Source organism: Cyprinodon variegatus, unplaced genomic scaffold, assembly GCF_000732505.1.
Source record: "Cyprinodon variegatus isolate N-32 unplaced genomic scaffold, C_variegatus-1.0 Scaffold80, whole genome shotgun sequence".
Lineage (NCBI taxonomy): Eukaryota > Metazoa > Chordata > Actinopteri > Cyprinodontiformes > Cyprinodontidae > Cyprinodon > Cyprinodon variegatus.
In genome coordinates, this window is record NW_015150533.1 from 359679 (window position 1) to 372486 (window position 12808).

The 12808-nt window shown below is 36.0% G+C and overlaps 1 protein-coding gene across 1 annotated transcript in view; it reads right to left on the minus strand.

The window, feature by feature from the left end:
• The window catches only part of gipc3 (GIPC PDZ domain containing family member 3), a 14740-nt gene extending 4079 nt beyond the window's left edge, over positions 1-10661 (minus strand). Inside the window, exons 1-3 of the mRNA XM_015373106.1 lie at positions 10113-10661; positions 3919-4104; positions 3557-3737 (exon numbers count right to left, since the gene is read on the minus strand). Coding sequence (XP_015228592.1) covers positions 3557-3737; positions 3919-4104; positions 10113-10400 — 655 coding nt within the window. The 5' untranslated portion in view covers positions 10401-10661. The remainder of the gene's footprint in view (positions 1-3556; positions 3738-3918; positions 4105-10112) is intronic.
• Positions 10662-12808: the final 2147 nt, after the last annotated feature.

Genomic DNA, 12808 nt, shown 5'->3' on the forward strand with positions numbered 1-12808 from the left:
GGCCATCTGCTCAGGCCGACTGGGGTTCAAAGAGAAATTCATATGAATGTATGTGTGTATATTCACGACTGTAATACACAGCGGCTCCTACAACAAATTTAATGTTCACTCTTTTAGGTTTGGTCCTAAGATGTCTCTCCATCTATTGAGTGTTTCTCCCACACAAGAACACATAGAAACAAATCAGGTCTGCAAGTACCGGGTTTAAATAAAATGGCCAAATCAAGGAGGCCAAATAAAAAAAAACAAATGAGGTGATACAATAAGGGAATTTGGCCTTGTTTACTCTTGCATGTGGGAGAGTGGAGGGATCTCATGTTCAGTGTTCTTGCAGGAGCTTCAACATGTCACCTTTTGTCATTTTTGCTTTCAGTCTTATCCATCATTATGCATCTTTTCACTGAAAGTCTTTAGGTATTTTATATAGACTGATATTGAGATTGTGTTCTGAAAATAGAAATTGCATGCCAGTTGCACTTATTGCTAAGGTGAGGTTGTAAATTAACCAGATCACACTATGTCATAAAGCATTTAAAATGAAAACAGAGGTTTAAGACCTTATTTTGGTCTGAAGGGCAGGAGAACGCCAGAGAGTTTATTCTGACAGTTGGTCTTTCATCTTAATGGGCCTTGACAACATATGAAGTTAACTATTAACCAACAAAAGAAAAGACAACCAGTTCCCATAGATTCGATCATTAAAAAGTTATTTTCCACCTAAATCCTATTTTGAAAAATAAATAAAAAAATGCCTGCAAAGAAGTCGTCCACTGGGAGGATGCCCAGGGGACAGCCCAGGACACAGGAGACTGTCTCTAAGATGACCTGGAAATGCCTTGAGCTGAATTTATCTGGGTAGAGGGAAGCCTGGGAGCCTCTGCTAGGACCTCTGGCCCCACAACCCGGTCATAGATAAGCAGAAAATGGCGACTACAAATATGAGAATGAGGTAATGTTGCTCTATTCTAAAATGAAAAGTAACTACTTAAAAACATTTTCTTGATTATATTTAAATTTTTCACGTCTTTGATTATAGTAAGGACATTCATCCACATGAGTCACACACTTATGATCCTTGGACATGAGGTGCTAATGTTCTTGTTTTGTCATTCTGCAGGATCACAATCATTCCTGTTTACTGTCCAGAAGGACCTCCATGAACAATGAACTTGGATACAGAATGGAGTTACACTTAAACGAGAGGGAACCAAAGATTCAGATCAGTACCAGGAAGTAACACAGTATCCTGTAGATTTTACTTTCCTGTCTGATAAGCTTTCAGTTCAGTCGTTCCCACTTGAAAAAGGAAACTTCTCATTGCTTTGTTGCATGATGAAAGAGATTAAGCTGTTTCAAATGTTCTGAGAGGTGGAACATTTCCTTCATCACGATCAGTAAGAAGTAGTGCTAATTTTTAGCACTACCTTTCAAGTATTTTTTTTATTAAAGAACAAAATACATAAATTATGTTTTTATGATCCTGTTAAGTTTTAGCACCATTTTTTTGGGAAGTTGTTTTCAAGTGCAGTAAGTAATATATAGTGATTGCAAAGTTTGACTTAAATGACAAAAATTCAAACATGTCATTCTGGAAGGAGGGGAGCATTTCCTGCCCTCAGTGCAGCAGTTTCTGGCAGATGATTCATAATAAAGTCATGTTCGTAAGAAAAGGACAAAAAGTACACATACAAGTATGTAGAGTTCAGTGATGTGGTAGATTTGAGAGGAATTGCACTTATTTCCTCTATTAAAATAAAATAAAGAGGCTGGGTGTGCTCGTCTTTGAGTTGCTTGGGGAACAAGAAAACATATTAATAATACCTATAAATATTATTCACCTCAGAAGACATCGTCTTGAGGTGAATAATTAACCTAACAGTTAAGCTTGGTTTGGCTTTAGGGTGAGCTGCTGGTGGATAAATGGCTGAAAAGAATAGAAAGGAAACTTTCTTTCTACTCTGTTCTTCAAGCTCAGTAAGACAATTCCAATTAAATATTTATAATATCATGAACATTGACTTCTCAAGGCAGTAAACAAGCTTTGCAAACAAAGTATTTTGTTTTTGATTTCTCTGTATTTTCATCTGTGTTTGTGTGAAGTGTTTGAGCATTAATCTAAACAGGGAGAGGAATGACGCAAATGAACCAGTGGAACTTTTTTCCAACTAGAAATTATGTTCAATGAATGTACTAAAGATTTGGTTCAGCTGGGAGGTAGAATCAAAATATGTTTAAGAAAAACTTTAAAGATTTGGTGTAAAAAGAAATGCTGTTAGGTTTTAAAAAATTTGGCAACTTTAGAGGAGTTATACCAAAAAAATTTTAGTTTTGATTTGTTTTCCTAAAACTTATTTTAAGTCATGTGAACTGAGTTTTCCTAGAATATTAACTTCCGAGGAGGATCTCAACAGGTTTCACATCTACAGCTATGGCAGGGCCACTAATTATCAAACCCGTTTTCTTCTTACTTTAATGATAAACATTAGGATTTGGTTAATTCTTTTTTTTTTTTACCTTACCGGATAGACAATGTTTCAAATTTAAAATAAATGAAAGCTGTAATATCGTTATGCTTTTTATTTAAGAAACAACAGCAAATAACAGAAGTTGCAAAGTTGTACTCCACCTAGGCCTATGAAAATCTCATTCACTGAAAAATAATAATGCCTCTGTGTTAAAGATTCTATATGGCCTTGGATCAAAAACTACTGCAATGAGTGCATAAGTGCACTAGCAGATTAAGTAACAAAAACAGGCCTATACTACATTCACCATAGAATAACAATAAATAAATAGAATAACAACAAAATCAGTACAATGAGTGCAAAATTGCACTAGCAGCAAATGGTCACAAAAAATAGGCCTGTACTTCATTCACTATGTCTGTCTGGCCTACTGTTTATGCCAGTGTGTGTGTGCAAGCGGAAAGAGGGTAGTGGCTAAAGGAAGCGATGTAGGAGGGCAAAATATGTTTAGAGCCACCACAGCACGGGAGTCAGAATTACGTACAGGAGCAAATGGATAAAATAGACCGGAGGGGGAAAAAACATGAATCGATAATACTCTTGCGGACGTGTCGTTGCATCAGATCATCGTGTGTTGGATAGATGCACCCATACAAAATGATTATTATTTTCATCCCTAATCAGGATGGCCTCCAATTCCCAGCATCAGACCTATAAATGCTTTCATTTTATCATACTATCCAGGCTACATTTATCCACAGATAGTTTGGTACATACTCTACATGTAAAAAAAAAAAATATATGTGATATAAATTCCTTTATTTCCCCACAATGTGGAATTTCGGAAATTCACTCTCTGCATTTAACCCATCCCCTTGGGGATGCAGTGGGCTGCCTTTATGTGACACGCAGATAGCAGTCTGGGGTTAAAGGTCAAGCTCAGGGACCCAGAGTGCAGGCTGTGGGGATCGAAGCGGGTACTTGCAACCTTCTCAGAGCACACTAGACCAACACTCCCATTAAATATTAGTGCAGTTGAATGGGATTTGGACTCCAATATTTCTTTTTGATGAATTACTTGTTCCACTCACCAAACGCTTTCTTGGGCTCGACAAGGCGAAGAGTGAAAGGAAGGCCTCTTGGTTGCTCCTTTAGCATTTTGGCGACCTCATAATGTCGACATCCTACAATGCTCTGGTCATTAATGGCTTCAATGTGGTCACCGACACAAACTGCCTTCAGTCGGTCAATGGTGCTGCCTTCTTTTATTCTCTGCAGGAAAAAAAAAGTTTGCACTCATAAATCCATGTAGTCATTATCATAGGTGTGGTCCATAAAAACATAAAAATTATAAGATTTTGTTTTGTTTGTAAATATTTCAACTGTATTAAAAGGTTAAGCAGCCAACAGAAGGCCAGATTTTCTGTCCTTTATTAATTTGGCTATTTTTCACCTTTATGAAAGCGTATCCAGCTCCATTGTCTGTGATAGTGAGACCCAACGCGTCTTCAGTCTTTGTCACCTCTACTTCTTTCGTCTCCCCTCTCACATGAGCAAAGATGAAGTCCTCTAGTCCAATTTGTCCTCCAAGCAGTTTCTGCATGTCCACTTTATGAGAGTTTAAGGTACAGAAAAGGATCTGAGGGCAGGATATGAACAAAAAAAGATGCTTTTGGAAGTCCCCCCTTCATTCAGTTGAAAATTTGACAAAACTGTTTTCTTACAGGTTTACCACTGCATATTACACTGCATATTGTTTTTATGTTTGTCATTTTATAACATTGCAAAGTAAAAAAAAAATACTTTGCAATGTTAATATAATAAGATGATACAGTTTCTATAAAAATGGAATATGTACTGTTTTTACGTTTTACAGTAGATGCAGCACATTCTGGCTTGGTTTTTTGTTTGGCTTTGCAGTGCAGTATAGAAAATGAACAGCAGAGAGCAGCAGCGAGAAAGGATTTAAGCATTTTTTTTTATATCACATGATCTTCACAATAAAAAATAACTTAAGAATCCTAACATGTGTATCAGTCAAAAATTTAAAAAGATAGAATGCAAAGGTATTTTATTGCACTTAACTCCCTCCATAGTTTATTCACAAAAGCTAATGTTTAATGTTTGTTTAATAAGTTATACGGTAATGTTATTCAATTAACCTACCTCAGGCAAATAAAAACCTAAACAACTAAAATGAAAATCAGACGTATAGGAAAAATGGAAAAGATTATAACTCAGAAAAGTTATATAAAGGTCTTTATTAAGATGCTGGCTGTTAACAGAGCAATGATAAAGAAAAGCTTAGAGCAGCAATTCATGACAAAGAAGCTCCAGTACTGATTAAGTACTGAGTAGTACACAGAAACTATTTTTTGATTAGTCCAGCATTTTTGTCTAGATAATTCTTTTCATTGTTGATTTTATTTTTTTTAATAGAGCATGTTAAAATATTAAAGTTGATCACAGTGCTTAATAGGACAAAGTAAAAATAATTCAGTGAGGATAAAAAAAAGATAAGATAGGTATAGAAAATTATGATAAATAGATCACTACATAACATTCTCATTTCTTAGATCCTGAATTTTAGTTTTCATTATATCTTTTATCATCAACTTTTACAGAAACACACACTTTAGAAAAATCACAAGGCGAATCCACATAATATTTGAATTGTACATTTTTATCTGAATAATTTAATGAAACCTTTGACTATCTTCAAGTTTGCTGATTTCTATGTTTTCTATGTATTACGGCAGCCCAGAGGTGTCAACAGAAATATAAAAGCTGAAACACTAATACAAAAGTTGCAACTCTAATAAAAAAAAAAGCTGCAACATAAAATAAAAAGCCGCATGCTAATACAAAAGCTGCAACATAAATTCAAAAGCTGAGACACTTATAAAAAAGCCGCAACATAAATTTAAAAGCCGAAACACTTATAAAAAAAGCTGCAACATAAATTCAAAAGCCGAAACCCTAAGACAAAAGCCACAATGGAAATACAGAAGCCACAACGGACAGAGCCGCAACGGAAGTCACGCAACAGTTTGTCATTATACATAACAAATTAACCTGCCAAAAAAAATCTAAGAAGAAGGAACTTTGCTTGTGGACAAGCAAATATTGCCCCTTTGATAAGTAAGGGAATTTTTTTTCGTTAGTTATATATGGTACAGGTGTACCGCTGTGCCAGGAAGTGGATTTACTAACAACTGCCAGCTTGATAACCCTGTGAAGAGAGAAACATTAGATTTTACGTTTGTGAGTCAGTGGTTACCATGGAAAGGAGTCAGTGGTTACTATGGAAAGGAGTCAGTGGTTACCATGATACTGAGTCAGACAATTTTGGATAGCTTGCATTGCTTAAGGACAGTATGGTGCATAAAACGGAGAATGTATCACTCAGAAATTTCCGAATTGGAGGTCAGAACTCCAACTGTATTGTATACTTTGGTTAAATTGTATAGCTCTTCCCCATAGACATGTTGAGTTGGTTACAATGAGGGTCTTTTATGAAAGCGACTTTTTCATTTGTGTGTTCTGCACATTATAAATCAACAACTGCCAATTATGGAACCATGTTTTAAGCCAAGGTAGAAAACATTGTTGTAATCTACCTAATGAGTAATGATGGTGCATACAGACTGTGAGTATTCGTATGAAGGCTAACTGATTCCTCCTGACTTTTACCAGGTTATGTTTTGTCCATTTTGTGGTGGGAACCCTCATGTCGTTCTGTCCTATTGTGGCTCAATAGGCAGAAATATTCCGTTTTTACAGGCTCATCAAAAGGACGGTATATTTTACCCTGAAAGTTGGTGATGTCATATAAATTACTGGATTTGTACTGTTTATTCATCATTCAGTAAATATAGATAAAATGCAGTTTATGAGTATGGCACATTTTCTATTCTTAGATCTGGTGTCTCATTTCTTCCCCTCAGATCCTGAAACCACAACTGCAGATGATCTTATGATTTCTGCTATACAAATAAAATAGCCTTTTATGAAATACTTCAGGATAAGATATTCTGCAGTTGGTTTCAGGATCTGAGGGGAAGGGATGAAACACTGGATGTGAGAAAGTAAAAATAGCCGTATTCATAAACTTTGTTTCATACATCATTTCTGAATTATGAATAAACATTACAGTTGCAGCTGTATCATAAAAATAAATAGCTAAAAATCATGTATTGTGATTTGTGTTTTTTATTTTTTTTTTAGATTGTGTCTCTCACAGTAGACATGCACATATGATGACAATTTCAGACCCCTCCATGATTTCTATGGGAGGACAACTTGCAAAATAGCAGCATGTTCAAATGTGTTTTTTCCTTACAGTATTAGTTTTGCTGCTGTTGAATTTATGTTTTGGCTTTTGTATTAGTGTTGACACCTCTGGGCCACCATTGGTCTATTAGCATATAAGTAGAATAAGTGGCATTAGTACATTTTAGATTTTTTATTGTGAGTCAATAATGACAGTTATACAATAGTTGGAAATGGGTCTTACAAAATGCTGCACTCTCATTTTTAGATGCATCTCTTTTAAAGATCTGTTTCCCCTTATTCATATTTCTGGTTTCAAACTAACTGACAAGAACGATCATGAACCTTCAACTTCAAGGCCAAGCTCTGTTCAAAAGTCCATTAAAAAAACCTCCAGATAAATAGGCAATGCATTATCTTTTTTATCCTATTCAAAAGATTTTTTTTTTTTTTTTTTTTTTGCCTGTAAGGCAGTGGGGGCTGGAGTCCAAGGTTGTTAGTCAAATCTGCTCTTTACAGTAAATGCTGCACCTCTTTATCCATTTGAGGTCAAACGCATGTGAATCACATGTGGAGCGCCTTACATTATCTAAAGAAAGTCTTTCTATAAATTTGCATGAGGTCCAGTGTTCTGCAGCAACATTTCTTGATGCCACACCTATTAAGGTATTAACAATGTCCTGAAGATAAATCATAGCAACTGTATGCTGTTGGCAATTGTTGTTTGATAACTAACTGTATGCATTTATCAATTTTTTATCTTGAATGTATTTGCTTGTTTGGAGTTGTCTGAGTGCTGCTACTACCTGTTTGTGTGAAGGTTACATGCATATGTACCTAATGTCAAATTAGATATAAAGACTTACTTCTCAAGGAACCACTAAATCCTTTCAGATCTGATATCTTTATTTTACTTTCTTTCTATTTCACTGTGTATTGGTTGCATTTTGCGACAAATGAAAGCAAAGATATAAAGAGACAGAGATAGTAGTAAGCTGTCTTACATGATAAACTGTTATCTTTTATATGCATACCAAAGGCCTTCATGGTGGCCTTCATAACTGATAAGTAGTCAATATAAGGCCAGTGGTGCAAAAAAATGATTTTATTGCTGAATACGGGAAGATGACCTATCCATGAATTCAGGTAAGTAGAAACAACAAGTTTAGCAAAGCAATTAAACTTACCACAAATATGCATCAATTACATTTTACAATTTTCTTTCACATCCTGTACTTTTTCTTTGTTTTGGGGTTGAAATGTTTCTTGATTTCTCATGTGCAGCATGTTGTAGCTTAAAGGGTTTTTTATTGAACCTTCATTCATTTTAGTGTATAATTCAGCTTTTCTTCACATGACTTTATCATGTCATTGCAAAGTACTTTTTTTTCTATTTTCTTTTCCATGTCAGGCACTCTTATTTGTCCTGTTACTAAAATTTGTGGTTCAAATGTACTTGCTTGGCCTATGACATCACAAATGTTATTCTTTAGCTTGCTTCACCTGCTCAGGATTTATTTCAGAAACTTCCTCTCTGAGATATATAAAGCAGTTTCCTTTATTTGGTTGTTTTTAATCATTTAAATCAGTAATTTAAAAAAAATCTGACTTTGCTGTCTGCCTTTAATACTGGCAGCAAAGAGCAATCCTGTCTCAAGGACTCTAAGTTAGTTATCTGTTGACTGTCGGCACCTGATAGCCCACTACCGGCCTCTTTACTTTCAGTGCCTTATCTATCCCCTTCTTTAGCACTTTTTTTTTCTTCATGCTATGAAAACAAACCTAATTGCCAAAAAAAAGGGTGTGGAGGGGGTGGAGGGTGGTTATTAGACCAACTGGGAAGTATAAGAAAAATATTACATGTTACTTTTTTTCTTCTTTTTTTTAACCTTTGAACCCTAAACATTTTTTTTCTAATGCTTTTTTCTTTACTCAAAATATGAGATCTGGTCAGATTCAATTGGCAAACATCAGTGAACATTAGTTTTCTAGTTTTGCAACATATTCTGAAAATTATTTAGGTCTGGACTTTTATTCTCTTCCAGCTATTGTGTATGTTTGACTGAAACCATTCAGCTGTAGCCCTAGGAGTATTTTAAAAGTTGTGGTCCTGCTAAAGAGGGAACCTCTGTCTCAGTCTATCCGTTATTTAACAAAATTCACCAATATGTAGCTCAACCTTACCATACAATCTGACTTGCATGCCTCTCCATGCTGAAAAATAAAACAATACTATAAAGAAGAATAAGACTTTCAAGATCGTTGCAATGAAATACAATTGCCAGCAGCACTTAGGGAAGCATATATGTAGTTAAGTTGTACAGTATAAGAAATAAACACTATTAATGTAGTGCAAAAAATGTATAGTAGTACATTTACTGAACTGCTGAGATGTAGTAGTGTAAATGTCATAGTGCAGCTTCTGTTCGCTGCTGCACACGTGGCCAAAAGTCTGATGATGCTTTCATCTAATGAGAGTGTCTTCTTACATGTGTCCTGACAAACTTAAAATACTTCTGGCTTTCTCTCAGCAGCAGTTTTCTTCTGGTTATTCTTCAGTGAAAGCTTTTTGTTTTAAAAGCATCACCTGAGGATCTCTGCAGCTCCTACTCCTATATACCATGGGCTTTATCCCTGCTTCTCTTATTAAAACCCTACTTGACTTTCTTGCCCCTTCAGGTAGACAGCCACGTCTTTGTAGGTTTGCCATAGATTGTCCATAGATGGAACAGTACCCCGTGAGATGTTCAAAGTTGTATCGTTTTCTAAAAACTTTTCCAAAATTGTATCCCTGATGTGTCTGGTTCTTCATCTTCACTATCAATCGTTCAAAAACAGCTTCCAAGGCCATCACAGAAAAGTTTAATTAATACTAAAGTTTAATAAAAATTTTCCTCAGAAATGATGTAACCTCACTTCTTGAAGTTTTTGGAATCCTTCTCATGGTTTGAGTTTTGCTGTACTGACTGTATTAGATTTCTGTCTTAACAACAATTTTAAAGTTGGCCTCTGTTTTCTAGAATTACTATCACTGAGAAAGAGAGAGGGGTACTGTTACACCTAACAGACTAATAGACTTATGTAACATGTGATAAAAATTCATTAGGTGTATTTCATACAAATTCTTACGCAGAGTTTGCTGATAAGAAAACTATAGCTAGTTCTTTTTTTCCACTAATGAGTATTATCAGCGCAAATGAGTCCAAAGTCTGGCAGTGGTGGGTTCAAATAATCAATAAGGCTACATCTTGGAGAGAAAGAAACACTAGAAGGAATACCTAAAACATTTATCACTAACCAGACAACAAAACTGCAACAATTAAAAAGTTTCTTTCTTTCAATTTAATGAGAAATATGATTTTGTATTCTTGTTACCTCTGAGGGAGAAATGTTGAAAACCTCAGCAATCTTGGCATACAGTTCCTTGACATTGGTGAATCCATGAATACGCCCTGTTGGGCTCCCATGAGCCAGCTGAGTGTGGAAGATGAGCCTGGGTCTCGGGTACTCTGGTGGTCCTGCTGGCGGTGGTGATGGGGGAGGAAGTGGAGGAGCTGTGGGCTCTGAACATCCTTGATTCTGGCAAGGGGCCTTGTGGTCCTCCATGGCCTCTTCTCTAGATATCTTGGAGTCCTGTGGGCTCATAACCTCCCCGTTCTGCATCGGCCCAAGCTTGGAGTGTATCCACCCTGATGGTTAGCAGCTGTGACAAAAAGAGAATAATTTGCTTACCCACGCTTTGTTGATCAAACGCCACAGCTAACCAGTCTCAAGCCAATGGTGGTGAGGAGAGCACTTCAATAAATGATGAGAGGAACCTTGTAATAGTATCTGATAGAGGCAAGCTAGGCCCTGCCTGGAAGAAACCCAACACCCTCTCAGTTTAGGATTGTCTGTGTTAACCTGAGTTTATTTGAGCTCAAAGACAGAAACAAACAACTATAAAATGAACAATATAAACTTTTTTGTTCTATAAAGGGTCCCTTGGACCTCTAACCCTCAGTGAAAACTTCATAATATGTCAAAGACATGACCCTTAACATGTCATCGGTGCTCTGAGGTATGAAAATGTCCAGCTTATGAGTAAAATGACTCCCACACTTGGCAACACAGACAATACCCCAGTGTTCCTGGTAAAATGATATCCGGGTAGGCAGTGAGGCGTTCCTGTTCACTAGTCTAACTTAATAAGAGGTTGTTGCTGGGGTGAATTCTTGGTGTTGCCCTGACCTTTTTGATCCATCCCACAGATATATAACAATTAAGGCAGATAAACAAATGTTGGTATTTTTTCTGGGTTTTTTTAAGCTTTCAGATTAAGAGTGATGTCATCATCAAACTGGGAATTTCCACTCACACATGGTAAAACAAGGAATCCTGCTTTTCCATTTCCTTTTCAATTTTAAAATACATGACAATCATGATGTGTAGTTCACTAATGTTAGTCTTCTGACCTCTTGTACCGCCTTTCATCCCCTCATGTGATTTGAATTGGGAAAATTTTCAGGATATGTCATGCAGTAGATCATCTGTCTCTTTGGTCTGAAAAGTCCACAAAAATTCCAGATTTCAGCGTCAGATGGGATTGTGTCATTAGCATTATAGCCATATCAGATGATGGAATAACACAGTTTCTGTTAAGCATATTTATTTAATTATACGAAGAAGTGGCTGGGGAGAGGGAAGTCTGGGCCTCCCTTCTTAAGCTGCTGCCCTCACGACCCGACCCTGGATAAGCGGAGGAAGATGGATGGATGAATGGATTTAATTATAAGAGTTTGTGTACAATACATTTTGATAAAAATGTATTCAATCTATTTTGTTTTTTTAGCAGGAATTATTAACGTGTGCAATATCACTTTATCTTACCTGGAACAGTTCTCATGTACCTCTAGAGGACTCTTATTGCAGAGTCATAGCCTTGAGGAAATGGTATTTCTTCTTTTGCTCTTGCATCATACGCACATGTACCTCATACATAAATGGCACCGTTGCAGCTGCAAGTGCGTCAAAGCCTTGGTTTTCCAGGTCAAGGATTTGCTATACCAGCAAGGTCTTCCAAGTACTGTTAAGCACATTTTAGGATGTAATGAGTTAAAAAGAAAGGAAACTGATAGTAAAGCAGAGTATATTTCCTTTAAAAAAATATATTCAACAGAGAAAACAAGTGAAGGAGTCCCTAAATAAACCAACCTAATATATTTGCAAAATTAATTTACGTTTATCAGTCATACACAACCAGATGTTTATTTGCACATCAGTTGAAAAGGCATGGGCTGGTATTAGATGATGTGTGATAACGTTACATAAAAACACCTCATCTTCGTGGTATTTACGTATGCTGAAATGTGGATAATGACAAAAAAATACCTCAAAGATTTTGTTTAAAACCATAATGCAACATTTAGGTTAGCATTTTAAGATGACTGTTCTTTTTTAATTTTACACTGTAAATTGGGCATTCTATAATTGTGCTGCTTTAAGTAGATGCATGACGGAATAGCTCTGCTCAAAGAACAATTCTCAAAAAAGTGAAGAACATGATGCACAAAAAGGAGCCTCCTCTTCTCAGGATTATTAAACAACAACAAGGTGCCTTAATTAACAGGCCTTTCCAGATCCAGTGCAAGACAGATCGCAGTACAGAAGATCTGTCCTTCAGCTATTAACACCTACAACAACTTGTTCAAAAACATTTAATGAGTTAAATCAACATTTAATTCCCTTTGGGGTTTATAACGTTTTTTGAAATTTAACTGAATTGAAATATAAGATGCGTTGTTATTGATAACTCCCTAAATATACCGTGTTTTGCTCTTTGAATTCAGTTTACTTAATAAGATGAAGATATGGGCTTTGACGCAACCCAGGACCTTCACATTTTCTTAATACTAGATGATACAAGTAATAAATAAAAAATTCTATGAAAATAAAGAAACTAATGTCACACATTTTTTATATACATATATATATGTGTGTGTGTGTGTGTGTGTATGTATGTATACTGTATACTATATACTATATATGTTATCAGCGTTAACGCAGCACGTTAATACAGATAACGGCCCACC